General features: G+C 44.0%; 1 protein-coding gene across 1 annotated transcript in view; it reads right to left on the bottom strand.

The window, feature by feature from the left end:
- LOC146809649 (uncharacterized) overlaps positions 1-16489 on the bottom strand; it is a 763091-nt gene extending 746602 nt beyond the window's left edge. Inside the window, exon 1 of the mRNA XM_085616508.1 lies at positions 16436-16489. Within this exon, the coding sequence (XP_085472634.1) occupies positions 16436-16466 (31 nt within the window). The 5' untranslated portion in view covers positions 16467-16489. The remainder of the gene's footprint in view (positions 1-16435) is intronic.
- Positions 16490-20737: the final 4248 nt, after the last annotated feature.

The following is a 20737-nucleotide window of genomic DNA, read 5'->3' as shown; positions in this document are numbered from 1 at the left end:
CAACAATATGTCACTTTTGCACCTACAGATAATCAGGATTCCTGACATATCTGTAAATCCTTGCGACATGGAGTACTGTACAGTAAACACGGCGCAAGGAGGGCGCACTGAAAAGTGTTGCATCGCTGGTTCCTACAGCGATGCAACACTTTTCATAAATGAGGCCCATGGTGTTCTGATAATATAGAGTGGGGGTTTGACTGGGGGTTTGACTGGAAGCCATGCAAGATGGCCACTGCTCATTAGAGCTCCATGCGGCTGGACATTGCACAAGATGGCCACTACTCATTTAATCTCCTTGCGCTTTCGATGAGACAATTGAGTTCACAGGCATTGGATACCTCATACTCACATTTGTTTCCTCATCTCAGGCATTGGAAGGCCAACATAGTGATGACATGGTTTTATTTTCTTAATGATGACTTCTCGACTCCATCTCTGGAGGCCACCATTTCCAACATCTTGTCCGCTCCTGAGCTAATTCTATTCACAATGCAACCAGAAACCTCCTATTTCTGTGGAACCATCAGGCTTTAAAATAACTTTAAATAATGATCCCTTGGCCCATATATATCTTGGGAGCACAAACTAACATTTTCTGACTTTGACTTGTCATTTCGTATTGGCTGCCATATTTTGATATATATAATATCATCTCCATCTCTAGGCAATACTTTATTGCTCTTTCATCTGAGGCAATAGCTCTATTGTATAAACCTCACTGGCTGAGTCTGCTGCCACTTCATCTTGAAAAATATCAGTGTGACCGGCTTTTCCTTATTTCACCTTTCTGGATTTGTGGCCTTTTATGGGGAGATCTCGCAGAATGCAAAGTAGCAGCAAATCTTCCCACTCCTTCAAGCCTTCAATTTTCATCAGCCCTCTGTGAACTCAACCAAGAATCACTAATATGGGTTCCCCAATCATCATGGAAAGTGTTTCTGACTTTGGAAGGGAGAGTTCTCCCTCCTCTCATGCTACTGGAGCCATATCAAATTTCGGTCAAACATCCAAAAAAGGATCGTGATTCCCCCTCTAAATCACCTACTCATCTAACTTTGGAGGACGACGGAGGAACTTCGAGCTCTAAAATGATTCATAGCTGATACTAATATTTTGTCACAATGAATTTATGAAGATAAATGGTCCTCTCATGATCAATCCATTTCCACATTGGAACAGCGAGTGAGTAACCTTGAGGATTTCAACCCTGACGTGTCTCATATGACTAAAGGCATTCCTCGTCTCAAACACCTAACAGAAAACGTGGAAAATAGCAATAGAGGGAATAACCTTCATATTTTTGGTATTCCAGAAGGTTCAGAAGGATCCAACATGATTTCCTTTTTGCAATTGTTTATTCAAGTCAAGTCAAGAGTTTTTATTGTTTCAGTTAATTAAAACCACAACACTACAATTTCCAGTAAAACGGAAAGCTGCAATATTTTGTTTTTGTTTTTATGTAAATCCTAAAATTAATAAAAGTATTTTGTTTAACAGTTGATTGCACTTAGTTTTATATAAAAAAGTTATAAAACAGTTAATTAGTATCTTAGTTTTTTAATGCTTGCGCATGTACGGTAAGGAACTTTATTATTTGACAATTCAATGAGGTGTCTGTTGGGTCTAAACCCGCTGTAATTGCAGATCTACATGACCTTATACCGCTGGTGTTCATAGCGTGTTTTAATAAAGTGCCTCGTGCTTGTGATCATTTAGGACCTATGCAGACTAGGTGAACAAAATCATCTTTACTGCTCCCACATAATCTACATTCTTTCAGCCCCTTTGTGGAGCCATATTGGTTGATCCACGATGGACGGCACTTTGCCTAAATGCAAAGCCATTAGTTGTAACTTTCGGTGGGCCGAGAACGTGATATTAAGATACGGTGCTGGGATGAGTGTCTTATAGTTGGTGATTACCATCCAAGCATGTTTTCTCTTGCTGAGGGTGTTTTTATCCAATAGTAAGGAGTGAAATGTTGCTGATTTATTTCTAGCTTGCTTCAAAGATGAATAGGACAAGTTGGTTTTCCAGAGCTCCCCTGTATAAGTTTCTAATAATGCTTTTTTTAGATATTGGTTGTAGGGAGACTTTTCATCTTTCTGTAATTCCTCCCACAGGTCCTTATTCAATTCCAATTCAGCATTGTTTTACTTTTTGCCGTGTTTATCTCTAGCTTGTTATCGGCTATATGTTCCAGCATTCCTGCAAGTGATCTTCGTAAGCCGATCTTAATTAGGCTCATCAAGACGACATTGTCCATGTATGATAAGTAGGATAATGATAGAGTACCTAATTTGGGTGGATGAGATATGATCTTATTAAGTTTTGGTACCAAGTCTGCCATGAAGAGGTTAAAGAGGTGCGGGCCAGGACACATCCTTGTTTCAGCCCTTTGGTGGTTATAACTTTTCTTGATAGCCTTGAGCCATCCCCCAGCTTTACTCTCATCTACGTGTTGGAGTATAGCAACAATATACCTCTGAGCCATTTTCACATTGTGCCTTATCTTTTATTTTTTCTTCTAGTTTAAATCATCTTTGCATAATTTATTCTTCTCAATGATTGTTCTTTTTTTTCTTTCCCAATCTTCCTTTATCTTGGAATAGAATCTTACATGTATTCCTCATCTACGTGTTGTGTCTCCATTATTTCCATCGTCCATCTCCATCTCCATGTTCTTTAGTCCGGTCCTACGTTGTAAATGTTAGATATTTATGTTTATATGCTATTGTTTTTACAGTTCTATTTCAGGTTCATCCTACCTGGTTGCTGTATTTTATTCTGCTCCTATATGTATTTCTTCCCTGTTTTTCCCCCCTCTTTGCTATGCTGCAAATCACCTGTCTCTTGTAACTGTTCAACTGTTCTTTCGCTCTTCAGGGTGTTAGCTTATCTATTTTACTATCTCAGCATTCATTGACAGTTGTCATTGCAATGCCAAATCCTTCTAAATCAGTTTTACGGATGCTGCTTTCCTCCACGTTACTCCCCACCTCTCCTTTTTCTTCTCTTTCTCTCCTCTGTTTTTTAACAATATCATACCTTGTATTTTCTAAGAATAAGCAGATGCTTATTTTTTGTCTCAATGTTAGGCAACTTAGAACAGTTGCATGGAATGCCAAGGGGCTAAAGAGCCCCTTTAAACAACAACAGTGTGTGTTGTCTCATCTAGCTCAATTGAAATGCCAAATGGCCTTACTAAAGGAGACGCATCTTTATGAATTGGAAATTGTTAAACTTAAAAAACAATGGGTTGGTAAAATATTCTTTTCTCTCTCCAATTCCACTAAGCATGGTGTCAAAATTCTATTTCATAAGTCTCTTAACATCACTACACTATCTCAGCACCATGACTCAGAGGGCCCCTGGCTACTAGTCACACTCAACAGTGATGGTCCAAACCACCCAGAACCAAATTTCCGGCATTCGCTTTATCGCACTACCTCTGAACAAACTACTGATAATTTACTGGTGGGAGGTGACTTTAATCAAGCTCTTGATCCCTTGACAGGAAATCTACCTCACATTTTGTTACCCATGCTTCTCATAGAGCCTTTTAAACATTGGTTTCCCAACACTTACTCTCCGACTCTTGGAGATTATACAACTCCAAGCTGTTAGAATACTCTTATTCTCCCACCAATCATCCTCAATCTCGCTTTGATTACATATTCTTAGTAAAAACTTATTACAGCATCTTGTTAATTCAGATTTTGGCTCCATTCTAATCTGGGCCATGCCCCAGTTCTGATATTCTGGTTGGCAGACCTAATGAATCCTCTGGGAGGTTTAATAATTCACTACTCTCAGACGCCTCCTTCTCGCTTCTTATACTGCCTTTACTTTTTCCAACTTGAGGCAAATGGTCAAATGCCATATAATTTTGTAAGGAATGTCTAAAGCTACTCAAACATAGCTTTTACACAAGCAAAAAGAGTCATATGCATCTTGATGCCTTAGTTACGGCCAGGATTGAATTCAACAAGTATACAACTGAACGGGCATGCAGTACACTCCTCAAACTAAACGTCAGATAGTATGGCAGTAACAATAGAGCTGGCTCCATTCTAGCATGATACTTAAGTGCAGGAAGGAAAAATTGTCTATTAAATCCATCGTTACTAACTCTGGAGACAAGACGTTTAGAGATGTCAACATCGCAGCATGTTTTGCTTCTTATTATAAAGACCTATATACTCCTGAAACCATGCCATTGGACGAGTCTCTTAATAATTGGTTCTATAATCTTAACCTTCTTACACCTAGATTTTCACCTTTGCCAGATCTCTCTATTTTAGAACAATCACTTTATACTGAGAGAACTATTCCTTAAGGTAAAGTGCCAGGTCCAGACATTTTTACTGTTGAGTTTTATCTTCATTTTGCTAAACTACTTTATCCCAAACTCTTTCAATTATTTAATCACTTCAATGCTCTAAAATCCTCTTCTGGATCCTTTATGGAAGCTACGACCTGTACAATTCTGAAAAAAAGATCGAGACCTCACTCAATGCAAGAATTTCAGACCTATTTCTTTAATCAATACAGATTGCATGATATACGCTAAGGCCATGGCTCTTCGCCTACTTCCTCTAATGTATGGCCTCATTGATGTCCACCAATCTGATTTTTTTTCCGCATAGGACTGTAGCAGATAATTCTCTTACTTTTTTAAACATCATTAATAAAGCTCATAAGTTAAATGATCCTTTGGCAGTGTTATCTTTAGATGCAGAAAAAGTCTTTGATAGGGTCGATTGGTGCTTTTTAAAGAAGGCTCTGCAATGGCAAGGATTTGATCCTAACGTTTTGCGATTTATCTCCTTATTATACTTGTCTCTACATTCTTATGTAGTAGTTAATGGTATACTCTCTCCTTATTTTCCTTTGAACAGAAGAACTCGTCAGGGATGCCCGCTTTCTCTTTTGATATTTGTTCTAGACTTGAAACCTTTTCTCCATTATCTCAGGGCTTCAGATGACTTTTCTAGGTTCAAAATTAAGGACATCCACATAAAGTTCGCAACTTATGCAGATGACGTTCTTTTATTTATGTCACACCCACACCGTTCTCTCCCTGCTTTCTTCCATGAACTCCACCTCTTTTCCGGAGTATTTGGATATAAACTTAATGTAGACAAAACAGAGGTACTGCAATTGAACAAATATTGTACCAAACATATATTTGCTAATGCACTCCTATCATGGAACTCCTACAAATGTTGAGGCATTTGGCATTGACTACTCTTAAGAAAGCACAAAACATTTACTCAGATGCCCTACCAGATGAACTCCTAACTTTTTCTCAGAAATAGTGTCCATTGTACCTTTCCTGGTGGGCTCATCTAGACACTATCAAAATGAACCTCCTCCCATTATCAATTTTATGTTGGAAATGAGGACATGTTTTCAGAGCTGCCCCACCTTTTGTCCCATTTGAGAACCCTAGATGATGGTTTTCTGACTCCCTGGGGTCTTCTCTGGGCAAGCCATGGGCCAGTGCCATGTTGAAAATACCCAGTGAAAAACACACACATGAGGGTATACTATATGCTAGGGTACACCTATAATTGGGTGACCTACCCTGAAAATCCCTAGTAAATATGCAGGAAGAGGAATTAAAACTACCTATAGGTCCCTAGTATGTAATAGGGCATGGCAGTTTAGAGGCCAGCAGCCCTTTCTGCACTTGCATGTGTGCACTGCTGAGAGCCTGAGGTCATTTTAAAAGCATCCCTGTGTTGTAGCACTGCTTTTAGATGTAAATTGTGCCCAAACTCAACTTTTGTGGTAGGGGTACTTAAAAAGTGATAAACTAAAATATGTTGGCATTTTAGGTACTCCCAGGGTCTGCCCTAAGTGTCCCGGGGATCATGTCATTATAAGGAGGGTCTTTATAAAAGATGTGTATATGCCCAGAGATAGAGAAATTACACATTTCACTCCCCCATTGTAGTAAAGTCGACTTTGGTGCTAGGAGCACTGTGGAGTAAGGATCTACACTATATTTGCATATTTAGGACCCCACATGTCTCCCCTAGGTGTTCCCGTGGTGGGGGTCCTGTACTATAAGCAGGGGCCTTATAAAAGATTATATATATTCCCTGATGATGGAGAAATTGCACATTGCAGTTCCCCCATTGTAGATGCCTAGCCCTATAGGACAAAATGATAATAGTTTACGAATGCATAACTATCGCCAGGATTTAAAGAAAATATCATTCAAGGATTTAGTAGAATGTAATTGATAAATCAAACAATAGGCTATTGTTGAAGTTATCCTGAAATGTACAGAAAATAAGTTATGAGATTTTGTTGTCTGTAAGTGCAAATTCAGCCTTCCTGTGGTCTCCCCTGAATGGTCAGAGTAAACTTTATGAGCCAGGCTGCTTTGATGTAGTGATAAGGGGCTCACCCAGAGAGAGTCTAACTGTTAGAGAGCGCTCTGCTATTCAGGAATGCCAGAGCAGAGAGGAGGGGGTTGTAAAGCATGAGCTTCAAAGAAGTAATAGGACAGGCAGAGAATTCCAGGTCCATCTACCCCCCAGTTCCTCTGACCCCCCAGATGGCAAGCTTAATGCAGGGATTTGCAGATGATAGGGGGAGGAAGCCTATGAATATGAGCCATACTGGAGGTTGCTCTAGCTACTTCTTACACCTCTGCTGAGAATTCAGCCATACTGAATCTTGGAGGAATAGTACTTTCTGGGAGAAGATTATGCCACACTTTGGAGGAAGCAAAAGACACTCAATTGATGGACGGAATGCAGAACAAATCAAAACATTCACCCACAGTCAAGAGAACCGGCCCTAGGATGCTTGTTTCCGATCCAGGGAGGACCTGGCTTGGCAGTTCAGGCTGGACTGTTCCCATGAGGCACAGGGTCAAGACTGATTTGCATATGGCTAGGTATGATTTGATAGATTTGATTTGAATATTTATAAAGCGCACGATTGCCCATGGGCGTCTTGGCGCTAGGAAGATGCAGAGACACGGAGAGCTGCCGAATCTATGTAACTAGCCAACGTTGAATAACCAAGTTTTTATCTCTTTCCTGAATGAAAGCAAAGATGGGCTGTTCTTGATTGTTATTGGAAGCATGTTCCATGCCCTAGCTGCGTGCAATAGAAAGCTTCCTCCCCCCCACCTGACCTGTATGTATTTTGGCACCTGTATAAGTTTTGATTGCCTGGATCTCAAGGTTCTGGAAGGCTCATTCAGTTTTAGACGTTTTTTCAAAAACTGCGAACCCATCCCATGCAAGGCTTTGTAGGCTAGACACAATGCCTTAAACTTTATTCTTTTTCCTATTGGAAGCCAGTGGAGGGATTTTAATCTATGTGTAAGAGGTTCAGACCTGAAAAGTGTATAACTGGGGTGAAATGGTGAGCAAAAGAATGATAGATTTAACCCAGCTCTCGTGACTGGGAGTGAATGTTTTGATTTGTTCTGCATTCCATCCATCAATTGTGTGTCTTTTGCAGACTTTGGAGGAAGTTGTCATGCTCTGAGGTGTTGCATTGCACCTCATTGAGCAGGAGTGATCTCCTGCTTGACCCCAGAGAACACTGAATAAATATGTGAGAGGTGCAAGGCCTCTCAAATCTGCTGCTTGAAACTAAAAGAAGAAGAAGGCTTGCCAAGCTGTAAACTTGATTTGCACTATCAGCCCCTGCATTCTGACGGACTGCTCCTGCTGCATTATCTGGAATTACAGCACTTTGTTGTACCGTGCTGCCAGAGACATAAAGAATGGACTCCCTGCAAGTCAGTTGCGGTGCGTCCATTGGGGGCGTTGGGGCGTTGCCCCACTACTGCCACGGCCCCATCGTTCTACTTCTGACGCTAATTGCATTAATCAGGCTCCTGATTGGAATTAGCGTCAGAAGTAGAACACGGACGCTGAAGGGGGTGGGGCTGCGGCAGCACTCTCCGGGTTGAGTGAGAGTGGACAGCGTAATAGTGCGCATGTTCATTTTTGGGCTGATAATTTTTATGATCAGCCCGAACATGCGCACTAGCCTTCCCCATAAGAGACCGAGGGTTGCTTCATGCGCAGCCCCCGGTCTCCTAACGGGCAGGGAGTATCCCTGCCCTCAGCCAATACTGGCACTGCTGGAGCAGCATCTGGATTGGCTGAGAGCCAGGGGTTGCCAGTCACTCACTCAAGAGGTTGAGAAGGCGCCATTCCAATGCACCGGACGGACCCCGGCCTAGGAGCAGACAGCAGAGGCGGCGCGGACCCGCCCGGTCAGGTAAGTTTACGTTTTTTTTTTCAACTTTATTTTTAAACACCCCCTCCGGCCCCCACCACCGTTTAACCCCCGCCACCATTGTGAGCCGTGACTGGACTAGTGTCACTCTTGCTGTGTTTCCAGCAGACGTCCATTCACCAGTGGCATGCCAGACACATGCCATCCCTACACCTCGGTTTCCAACAACAGCATTATGACGATCCGCGTTTAGAAAACGCTTCCATGCGAGTTTGCAGTGTAACAAAAAGTAGTGTTGAAGATGTTCAGTGAAGGGATGGCACAGTCAACGGGATTCCCTGTGATGTGTTTCATCGTTTGTGTGCTCGAATCATATCTCAGTGTAAATGCCGCCCAGCGTTAGCGGGAGAACACCTGGAATAAATAGCTTTAAATGAGCACCCACTACAGTAGCAAAGGAAATTTAAAAAATACATTGTGTCTTCACAGCAAAAAGAAATGTACTGTACCTCTGGAAATGGTCGTAAACTACGGAGGGGCTATTGAAGTATAAGAATAAAAATAGAGGGATTTAGTTCTCGCCCCACGCATTTCTTGACTGGGCAGTCCTGATTTGCCTATGCAGACAGACATTGCTCGTGTTGTTGTGCTAGACCTGTCAATATAGGAATATTTAATGAAATTCTATTCAGCTCTGTCTTTGAAACTATCACTTTTTCGTCAGTGACTATGGCAAATTGTGCCGTCAAACACATTTGCCCAGTTAAAAAAGCAGTGCTCGGTTTGAGGTAACCCCCTCAAACTTTTTTTTATCAACAAAGGAGATTAGAAAGGGCTTTTGGTCAGGTCCAGCATACTTTCCCAAGTGAACCAGAAACAGGAAAGGTATGCAGTTCCTAGGGGAGGGACACCCAAGAGGGTGAGTACAGAGAGTTGGGCAGTGTTCACTTCCCTTTAGGAAAAGGTATCCTGTAGGAAGGTAAATGGAGGTGGAGGAGGAGAATTCCTCCTTTCGGAGCTAGTGCCCTCACACACCCAGCCAGCTTGGTGTCATGCTTCATCATCTGGACTGCTCCTCGTCAGGTCGGCACTGCAATACCCGACAGGCACCCCATGATGGGGCTCTTTGGCGGAGATCTTTTGTTCCTTGTCGTATGGTGAGGTGTGGGTGAGATCTTTTGTAGTGTAGGTGCAATTTAAAACAGGTTAGGTTGTCCAAAGCAGCACTTTAATAGAATGACTCCTACCTGATTAAAATAAAACTAGAGTGGCAACTTCTATCTTAAATGTATTAGTTCATTGATGCTCTACTCTATTACGGTCAACATGTTTCTTGCCACAGCGTCTAAAAGATCAAACAGCAATTCATCAGGACCAATGTTAAGACTATCTACACCTTGTGGTTAGTGACTGACGCAATCTACCTACCATGTGAGTTATTTAGGGAAAGTACCTACGAGTTGTAGGGGGTAATCAATTAAACCCTTATTCCTTGCCCCAACAGTACCAGCGGGGCAATGACACATCAAGGATAATTATCCTGTAGATCAGCGTCACTGCGCCGAAACACCTACCCCTGCCGCCGGTCTGGGAAGGTCAAACTGTCATCGAAACAGTCGGCCTGTTTGCAGCCTCCAGCCGGCTGGGATAGCCACAGTCCTGGGGACGTGCCGTGTATGTCCACAGAAAAGAGCACTTTGATGAGATGCGGTGTTTGTTTGTGTGCGTGTGGGTACTGCAGGCTTTTCTTGTCGCAGCAATGATCTGAGGGAAGTGTATGCAAGCGTTGTTGTGGAGTAAGGGTGTGAGGAGATCGAGCTTCCTTTACACTGCACATCTCGTTCTTTGTCAGTCCAGTATTTAGGAGGCAGGTGGGGTACAGGGCTTCACGGGGATTGATTGGAATATGTTCAGGTCCGTTCTCTGCGTGTGTACTAAATCCGAGGCTAAATGTAGATTAACGAAGCTACGAAATACTCATTTTAGAATTAGAAAGCATTGGAATCTGCAGAGTCGTGTAACTTACCCGGGGACATTTCAGTTCATGAAAGATAAAAAATCTTGACTTTTCTGTGAGTGCTGATAGCAGACAATATTTGAAGCAGGCTCTACAACCTTGAATCAGCTTGACAAAAAAGATGAAATAGAGCCAAAAAAAGAAAAACAGTCGGAGCCACATGATTTCTTCCATTTAGTTCGTAGGTAGGGATACTGCTTGTAATATGTATTTGTTTTGTTACCTTTCTGTATTCTTCCATATTTATGCTTATCGTTGTTAATATTTATGTTTTGTTTTATGTTAAAAAAAAAGTCACCTTTGTACACTCTAACTCAGATGCTGGCCAGAATCTAGCACCATATGCAGTCCTGTATAATGCACACAAACAGACATTTGAAAATATTCACATTTGCAATTGAAACAGGTGCACCTTAGCTTTTTTTTAAATGGAAATCTCATTCTTTTTTAATTCAATTTGCAGTAAGGTTGCTGTGCATAGATGTTGGCCTAGCAGCGATGATCGACAGCAAGGAGAGTTAGTTACACACAGTAGCGGTCCGTGGAGGGAAAGACGGTGGGGCAGTGAGGCGGGGCGGGGGAGGGGCAGGGTGGTGAAATGCAAACACCGGAATATGGATGAACGGAGGTAAGTACACATTTAAATAAGTAAAACGAATTTCGTTGCGCGCGCTGCATAGCATTTTGCGATGCAGCGCGCGCAAAGGAATTCGTTTTATTTATTTAAATGTGCACTGTCCTCCGTTCATCCATATTCCGGTGTTTACATTTCACCACCCTGCCCCTCCCCCGCCCCGCCTCACTGCCCCACCGTCACTCCCTCCACGGACTGCTACTGGTTACACAAAAGAAGAACTACTTTTCGTATTTTTCCAATTTAAAAAGTGAATACACTCAAGGAAACCCAATGTTATATGTGTACTAGTGGGAAAACCTGTAAAAATAGAAACCCGAGGGCTAGGAGCTTGCATAGTAAAGTTATACAAGCTGGCATTTTAAGAGAACTGAAAAGTGTTGCATGCCACAAGTTACTTTGCTTTAGGATGGTGTGATTATTACCCGGTCTCCGTCATTCTCTTTTCTCTCTGTCCTATGCAAGATGGGTAACACTAATGTTCCGAGTATTTGAGAAAATGTCAGGAACCACATCCCACAGCACACGAATGCTGTGCATATGGGGTCTATAGCTCACGGTCACTGCTTGCAAGCATAAGGTTCGCTAGCGCACTTTAATCTCTGCATTTCTATAGCTTTGCCTGATTTGATGGTGTTTGTTGCTTTGGCACAAATTTATCATAATGTTTTCCTTCATTGTAAAAGAGAAATTGTTTGCGGAGGTTTTAGTACAAAAAAACTATTGGGTCTCCAGAGGTGCCAAAGCACATTTCCCAATCATGTGCAGATATAATGATGAGCGTTACAGGACCTTAGGCCTTCGCAGTGGTCAACTACATTTCCAAAAGCACATATATTTAAACATCTATACACAGCATGGCAGGAAGTTGGAGTCATTTGCTATTCAAACACACCTCACACTCGTTTGCTCCACAGGGCTTCCTGCTCTTTGGTGCATTGTATCCTGACAACTGTAATCTGGTTTTCCTAGATCCAGACCTTTCATATATCTTTAAATTGCTTATGGTTTGAAAGCTTGCTTGACAGTAGACTGTTGCACTAACAGGAATTCACCTTTCCGAGGATTTACCCAAATAGGGTAGGAAAGAAAAGGAGTGAGTTTATGGATGAAAAGATTTAATATTTATAAAAATCTTAATCGCTGCCTTTGTAATAGGAGACTGATAAAAGTAAAAAGGGGAAGGACTCAAACTCACCTCCGGGATAATTCTTTACAGGCTTAGGGGCCGATTCCGATCTCGGTCGGAAGGGCACCGAATCGGCATTAGCGGATCCGATTCAGAGGCTGATTTTCCGTCCTAGTCGTACAGGGGTCCGGGCGTCAAACTACGATGCGAACAAGCACAAAATCTCCATCCGAATCGTTTCCGGGTTTGAACCGCTCCATACGACTCGGTCACAAGCAAACCGTGGCGCGCAATGGAGATGTTTCACGACCGAGCTAGTACGATGCTCGATTCGGACAGCCAGATCAAGTCGGAGCGTCCGGCTCGCAATAGCTCCCGGAGTTGGACTTCGGGGGTCCGCGTCGGACCCCCCGTCATCCGCAGCCTTATGACTCGGACACAGGGGGAGACCCATGGGTCTCTCCAACACAGGCATGTACGGTGCGGATGGGATGGCACCGACACGTACCCACTGTAGGGTGGCACTTGTCCGCGACGTACCCATTCAGTCAATGGGAGCCCATGTACACGTCGTACGACCGGCTCCCATTGACTTCTATTGGAGTCCGACCGAACCGAGTCTGACAGCATACGGCCGCATCGTACTCGCACAGTCGGACTGCAGGAGTTCGGATCGGTCGGGAAACACCCCGGATCTGGGTCAGTCAAAGTGCTTTCTGACCGAGATCGGAATCGGCCCCTATGTGGAAAGGCAGAGGGAAATATGACATCCCTTTAATAATGTGATAACTGCACTTTCACTATTGCTTCTTGCTTCTCAAATTTGCTTGAAAATGCACCATTTACCCACTCTTTTTCAAAATTTTGTCGGGGGAGAAGCTGAAGATGTTCGGGCTCGCTCGCTGCACTCGCTCGCCACGGTGCACTCCGACAAAGTTTACGCCTCACCACGTTCAAATGTCACCAGCCACCACTGCTGCAAGTTACAGATTAACATAGCTAATCTGGACCTTCACAACCAAGAATCTCCTGACTGGAGTGTGTCCAGTGGATTTGTGAGGGTTTTGTCAAAGTGCATTGTGGGAATCGTGGTCCCAACCTTTCAAGGACCATCTTGGAGATTCCAGACTCTTCAATTGGGCTTTGGACACATTGGACCCAAAGAGGAACTTCAGGTAAAAGTTCCAGAAGTTTTGACCAATTATGGGAAAAAGCTCCATAAGGGGACTGACTCAACTGCAAGAGCCAAGCCGGCCACCTTCAACCACAAACTGGCCTGACCTGCTGGTACGTCCTACTGAAAACCTCCGGAGGTCCGACTTTCAGGGTTTGACCAGGAGCTGCCTGGAAAGCAAGCCGGCAAACCCTCACGGAATCTGGACTGGTGAAGGGCATCGAGGGACCCCAGCAGAAAAACCTCCAGAAAAGTTTCTAAGTCAGAAGGTAAAATCTTGACAAAGCCTACCACGAGGGGCATCTGAGCAGGACTCCATCGCGGTCAGCCTGAAACTTTGACTTTGTCCTGATCAAGCATGACCAGATGTCCCAAAGTGGCACTATAGGTTCTAAGTGTGAAATAGTGCTACATCTTTAAAAATGTATATCTCTGGTTCCCTACATTGGATTTTTGTCGTTTTGGTGTTATTTTAAAGATAACAATATTTCTCATTTATATTACTTGGTGTGGGATTTTTGTTATGTTTTGTGTCTTAATTATTTATGGTATTGGTGTTTTTAAATGCTTTGCATACCTGTCTTCTAAGTTAAGCCAGCCTGCTCGCAGCCAAGCTACTAAGGGATGAGCATGGGAATATTTTGTGACGTGTACTGAGCCCTAGACTGTGTTAGTGGCTTTATTGCCAGTGGTAGATGCATATTTACTACTACTGAAAACCCACATTCTAACTGTACTTTCTCATGATGCTTCCTATAAAGATGATTTTGAAAGGGTTCTTTCGCTTAATCAATAAGATCCTCTCCAAATGTCTTTGGTATAGTAAACCTGTTTAAATCTCTCTGTCAAAACAAAAACTTTGTAAGTCTCTAGTAGGCGTTAAGTTCCCTGATTTTCTTAATGACCATAGGGCTTTGGACATCAAACAAATACAAATGTATATGATCAAACCACCTGATGTTCCTCATAGTTGTGGTTCTTTCTGGAACAGGCTTTGTTATCACTTTTCTCTCACAAATGCATTCTTTTCATGTCTAACCCTCCCAAATGTTGGTTACCTAATATTGTTTCTTATGCATGCACATTATTGAAACTATCTTTTGTTTCACCGCTAACCCCCATTAATCAATCCTTCAGCAGTCCTATTTGGCATAGTAATCTACTTAACCGATGAGGTAGGACTCTATGAGGGAAGGCAAGGATAAATAAAGGTTTCACAGTTATACCACTCAGGTTCACTCGTTCTGTTTTACACGTTATCCTCTATAACAATCTCCCAGTTCGCATGGGTTCCCAGTTTTATGAAATCACTGATCTAATATATGATACACTCACGCATCACTTCTCTCATGATAACTGCCAACCCGGCTCATCTCCTCCCCCGACCCACCCTAGAGCGGCATGCATAAACTAAATCCTAAGAGCACCTCATTCAGATGGGGCCCAAATGCTTACAGAATCATTGTGGGAGTCTGATCTAGGTGTTGTTTGGTCGACCTCTTTTTGGCATGGAAAATATATTCCACTGTTCGCACTGGCAGCCTCTCTCAAATCTTATACTTTTTTACAACATACTTTTTTATACTCCTTTTCGTCTTTTTAAGCTGAAACGTGCATGCCAAGACATTTGCTGGCACTGAAACAGTCAATCATGTACAGAGTTCCACATGTTCTTTTCTTGTCCAGCTCTTTCCACTTTCTGGCTTTTGGTATGGAGCCACATTAAGGCATTCACCCAAATCCACCTTCCCCTTTCATATGACTTTGTTCCTGGGCAGCTTGCATGACGTCTGGATTTCTAATAGAATGCTTGGGAAATGTGTTGATCTTTTGCTCTCCATCGCCATTTCTGTTATTACATCAAACTAGAAATCTACAAATAATATTACCCTTTAAACGTGATGAAATTATATCTGCCATCATCACAGACTAGATATCTACAAACTTGATTCATTACAGTTGTCTGTCAAGCATAATCATTTGTGGATGCCAATTACTATCTGTCTTAAATTGCTAAAGGGACCGATTCCTCTCCTCTCACCTAACTGTGCAATTTATACCTTGCAATTTATTCTCATAATTAGTAAACACCTATTATTTAACATTGCCATAGTTGCTCTTTTTTCTGTTGTATTCAATGATTTTTCCTTTGCATACTTTTGAAGGTTACAAGCTGATTTTGTATATTGTCTTTTCCTCTCTTCTATTCTTTCTCTCTCCCTTTCCCATGCTTTTCTCCTTCTCTACCTTTTTTCAGAATGCTTACTACCTGATCTCACATTGCTCTTCTTTGCTTAAACACTAACTTTTGTCTGCAATATTTATATTATATCGTTTACATGTGGTCAATTCTCAAAGTTCACATCTCTGCATATAGCATTGTTTTATTATATTTAATGTTGCTTATTCAATAAATCTCTCTACATGCTTGTAACATGCAGTCACCTTGTGGCCGTACCCCTGGCTGCTATGCTGCTGACTGCCTGCGCAGAAGGTACTGTGGACTTGCTTCCAAATGATAACTTTCATTCCACACTCTGTCTATCTCATCAACGAGTGCATGACTGAATCTTTCTCCCTCAGAATCTCTCTTTTCATTTTTTTCCTGCAGGGCGAGGGACTTGCAGCATATTCTTCAGTGGTGCTATGAGCACAGATGGCAGTTCTCCATTTTAGACCCAGTCCAGCATTATGGAGACCTGTGCATAGGGCTCTGTCTGCAAGTATCTTTTTGAACACCTACCTTAGCTGCACCAAGTTCTGCTGTGTACATGATGAGAGGAGTGTGGAACAGGACTCGTCAGAGTATGCTTTGTTTTTTATTTATTTCCCACTCTTTCTGTGCCTTCTGGGGGTTCTCCCCTAAAGAAATACTGTTTTATTTAACTTCTCTCCATTATATCATCAAATATTGGTACTAAGTCCTAAGTCCTTGCTACCGATACATTCCAACTTTCATCTATGTTATGTTTTGACATTCTAATAAATTCTCTATAAGAGCCAAGATTAACACCATTGGTTCAATATAACATGCCCCCCAGACTCACTTAATAGTCAAATAAACCAAGGTAGTTGGAGTAAAAGAGATCTTCCCACATTTGTACCATGTTCGCTAACTCAAGAGCTTGTTGTGCTTTCTACCTAAGGCCTTTCTACTTAAGACTGGTTTTCTCTCTTCACTGCCAAATGCATAGGAATGTCTAGTTACTCTTGTGATGAATGTTTTCAATGAGAAGGGTGAATATAGGGACTACTTACAGAAGAAACACCTTCGCACAGCCCTCTGCATGTTGTCTGTCTGCTGCTCATCAGTGCTGTGAGTTTCTTGGGAGAGTCTAAGAAGCAGTCTCTGCAGAAGAGGAACTCTTCCACTTCCTCAGATAATCTTGGAGCGAAGTTTTCAACTCTAGCCCACTGTGCAGATTGTGGTTAGGGGCAGAACTGACACATCATGTGACCGTGTCATTTACACGAACGGCAGAAGAGTTCCCCAAAGACAGAAAGGAACATAGAAATATGCATTATGTATGTATTGTGCACTGAAGATACTAAGGACAAAGCGTACATGGTAGAAGGGGGTCAGGGATGTTTTAAGGATTTTGAGAGCCCTGGGCCAAATGTATTTTGGGGGCCCCTGTTTGGACCAGCTTTGATTTTATGATCCAGTCTCAGCTCTTTCATGCCTTCTTTGGTAAAATACTAAATGTGTGTACATATTATATTCAGGGATAGTGATGTGTGTTTACAGTATGTAACACAACAGCACTTCACTAATATTACTGCAAATAATCTGTTTCACACCCTCCCATTTCTCACATGCGAGGTCCTGTATTGATATAAAATAACTTTTTATATGGATGTTACATGACGCATAAACAACTTTTGGCTGCAAAATGTCTGTAATAGACTCCTCTTACACATTAAAAATGAATGATAGAAAAACGCTATTTACAACATTGTGTTTAAAAAAAATGTCACGGTCGTGAGGGCAAGACTCTGAAGAACAGAGCTGACTCTTTCAGCACCCCCTACCCCCCCACCCGCTTTAAAAGGCTGGGGCCCTGGGCCAGAGCCCACCTTGCCCATGCCTTAAAACATCCCTGTAGGGGGTGCAGCACATGTCTGTCAGTGCTGTGTGTGTGTTTGGGGGATCTACACGGTCCCTTGTAGCCAGCCACGCCACCCCTCCATGAGCAGGGATGTACGTGTGATATTGCACTGTGTTGTTGGTCATCTGTACATGTGAAGTGATACATGTCACCAAGGTCAGGATTCCTTACTGTGCCTCGTGGGCTAAGGTCGGGTGCCTGTGACAAAGAGTCAGGAGTTTGGATTGACTTGTGCTATACAAGACAGGTGACCAAAGTATAGCGTTGAAACCTGATGTCTGCATGTACTTTGCAAGTAGTGTTACATTATTGTGCAGTTATTCAAAGCAATCACAATTTAATAAGACTGATCAATATGAACAATTAATTGTAATCACAATTTGGCTCCCCGGTGGTTGAGTTTAGTAGCACTTTTGAATTATTCCTGCATTCACACGTCACATCATACACAAGTATATTATGTCATACCGAAATTAAAAATATCTGCATATAAAATATGTTATCTAACGAATTAAAACGAAACAGCCGTTGCTCTCCTGGTCTCCCATCTGTAAACTAAAATAACATTCCTCACCGGAATATGCTCAAAGATAAAATATACACTTTATATGACATCTTTCTATGTTTGAAGTAGACTGCCAGCTCCAGTCAACGAAATCTAATAGCAATCTTGCTTACTTATAAAACAAGGCCTTGTTAACTATTTCTGTCTCTTGTCCAGGCATCCACGATTTCCTCATTTTCTGATATTCGACCAAAAATACCCACCTTAGATTTCTTGTTTTGACCCTCAATTTATTGTTTGTGCCATATCTCTGCAGGCAGGTTCGTGAGTGCTGTAGACACACTGGGAGAGCCCAACAGGATATTGTCTCATCCATGAACTGCAAATGCGCACTCGTCGGGGCACCAGCTTTGAAGATACCGTCACCTATTTACGATTGCTGCTCCCATGTCGGCCACCTACAGATTAAATAACTTCGGGTCGCACCTCTGTTTTAGATCCATATTGGGGTAACTTTCTGTGGAAGCAATATTATTATCGTTAAACTCCATCTGCACCAATGACTACTCATAAAATGTTCAAATTGCATGCAGGAGTAGTGGATATTCCATTTCATGTCTTTTTTCCATAAGAGGTCTCTGTCTACATCCTCAAAGTTAGTCTGTCATCTATTGCACCACTTTCGGCTTTAAAGCCTGTGGAGGTGCAGAAACCCCTAAAATGTTACACCCTATAATATTATCTGAACTGTAAGCCCACAGGTTGATGAATCCGAGATGGTGTTCAATATCAATTTATGAGCCAATGTGTCCTGAGGAAGGCACCTCCTTGCACATCAAAAATGAAGTCAATTAATTAAAGGGTACACTCAGGTGCCGATTCCGATCCTGTAAAACCCGGGTACAAATGGTCGTAAGGAGCGTTTTCTCCGTCCGACTCGTACCCGGGAAAAACACCTTACAAACTCGCAAGTACGATTCGCACAGAAATACCATTTCCGTACGAGTCGTACAAAAGACCGACCGGCAAAAAAATACATACAAATCTGAATCTGGACAGCGCATACGCGACCTCCGGACGGAGTCAGGCAGCGTTTTACGGACCAGCAAGTACGATCCGTGCCTACATCACTCCGCACCGCTATTTTCTTACGGTAGCCAAAAACTCCCGGGAAATTGAGGACGACGCGAAGAATGAGCACCGGTATGCGACGGACAGCGATGGACCCCAACCTACGCGTCATCCCGGCCCTCATAGCCTACGACCCCGTGTTCAGAAACCGACGCAGATGCCGCAGAAGGTCAGAACAACACCAAGGCGCAAAGGGGGGTGGGGGGCTGGGGCAGAAAACATTACCCCCACCCAATTACAAATATACATATGTCCTGCACAGAAATGACCTCCAGGCTCTGGTCACTGGGGGGGGCGTGTCCACCAATCCCTACCTACCTCCACAACGGAAGTGGACGTTGACTTGTACCCGTCACCACTATAATGGTGGTACGGCCCGTACCCACGCCCCCAGAGCATGGGTACGGGCCGTACCACGCGTACCCCTATGTCACCGCCACAATGGTGGTACGGCCCGTACCCACGCTCTGGGGGGCGTGGGTACGGGCTGTACCACGCATACCCCTACGTCACCGCCACAATGATGGTACGGCCCGTACCCATGCTCTGGGGGGCGTGGGTACGGGCCGTACCACGCGTACCCCAACGTCACCGCCACAATGGTGGTACGGCCCGTACCCACGCCCCCCAGAGCGTGGGCACGGGCCATACCATGCGTACCCCTATGTCACCGCCACAATGGTGGTACGGCCCGTACCCACGACCCCCAGAGCGGGGGTACGGGCCGTACCACGCGTACCCCTATGTCACTGCCACAATGGTGGCATGGTCCGTACCCACGCCCCCAGAGCGTGGGTACGGGCCGTACCACGCGTACCCCTATGTCACCGCCACAATGGTGGTACGGCCCGTACCCACGCCCCCAGAGCGTGGGTACGGGCCGTACCACGCGTACCCCTACGTCACCGCCACTATGGTGGTACGGCCCGTGCCCACGCCCCCAGAGCATGGGTACGGGCAGTACCACGCGTACCCCTACGCCACCACCACTATGGTGGTACGGCCCGTACCCACGCCCCCAGAGCATGGGTACGGGTCATACTACGCGTACTCCTATGGCACCGCCACAATGGTGGTACGGCCCGTACCCATGCCCCCAGAGCATGGGTACGGGCCATACCACCCATACCCCTACAGCCCCATTACATGATGGATACAAGGCGTACACACGCCACGGATGTAGGTGTATGGCTTGGTGCAGCACATCAGCTGTACATTGGGGGTGGTGTATGCCCAGGACAGCAGTGTACCACAGCAAGGGCGCAAGTGGGTGGGTGGGTGTTTGCAGAGGAATACCAGCAGTGGACAGGGACATGGGGGTGGGTGCAGAGGAATACCAGTAGTGGACACAGACATGGGGGTGGGTGCAGAGGAATACCAGCAGTGGACAGGGACATTTGAGGGGTGGGTGCCCATCACTCCCAGCAGTGGACAGAGACATGGGGTGGGTGCAGAGGAATACCAGCAGTGGACACAGACATGGGGTGGGTGCAGAGGACTCCCAGCAGTGGACAGAGACATGGGGGTGGGTGCAGAGGACTCCCAGCAGTGGACAGGGACATGGGGGTGGGTGCAGTGGACTCCCAGCAGTGGACAGAGACATGGGGGTGGGTGCAGAGGAATCACAGCAGTGGACAGAGACATGGGGGTGGGTGCAGAGGAATTCCAGCAGTGGACAGAGACATGGGGGTGGGTGCAGAGGACTCCCAGCAGTGGCCAGAGACATGGGGGTGGGTGCAGAGGACTCCCAGCAGTGGACAGAGACATGTGAGGGGTGGGTGCCCATCACTCCCAGCAGTGGACAGATACATGGGG

The sequence above is a fragment of the Triturus cristatus genome, chromosome 7 (assembly GCF_964204655.1).
Source record: "Triturus cristatus chromosome 7, aTriCri1.1, whole genome shotgun sequence".
NCBI classification, from domain to species: Eukaryota; Metazoa; Chordata; class Amphibia; order Caudata; family Salamandridae; genus Triturus; species Triturus cristatus.
The sequence above is the reverse complement of the archived record's forward strand: the minus strand, read 5'-3'. Positions and strand labels throughout refer to the sequence as shown.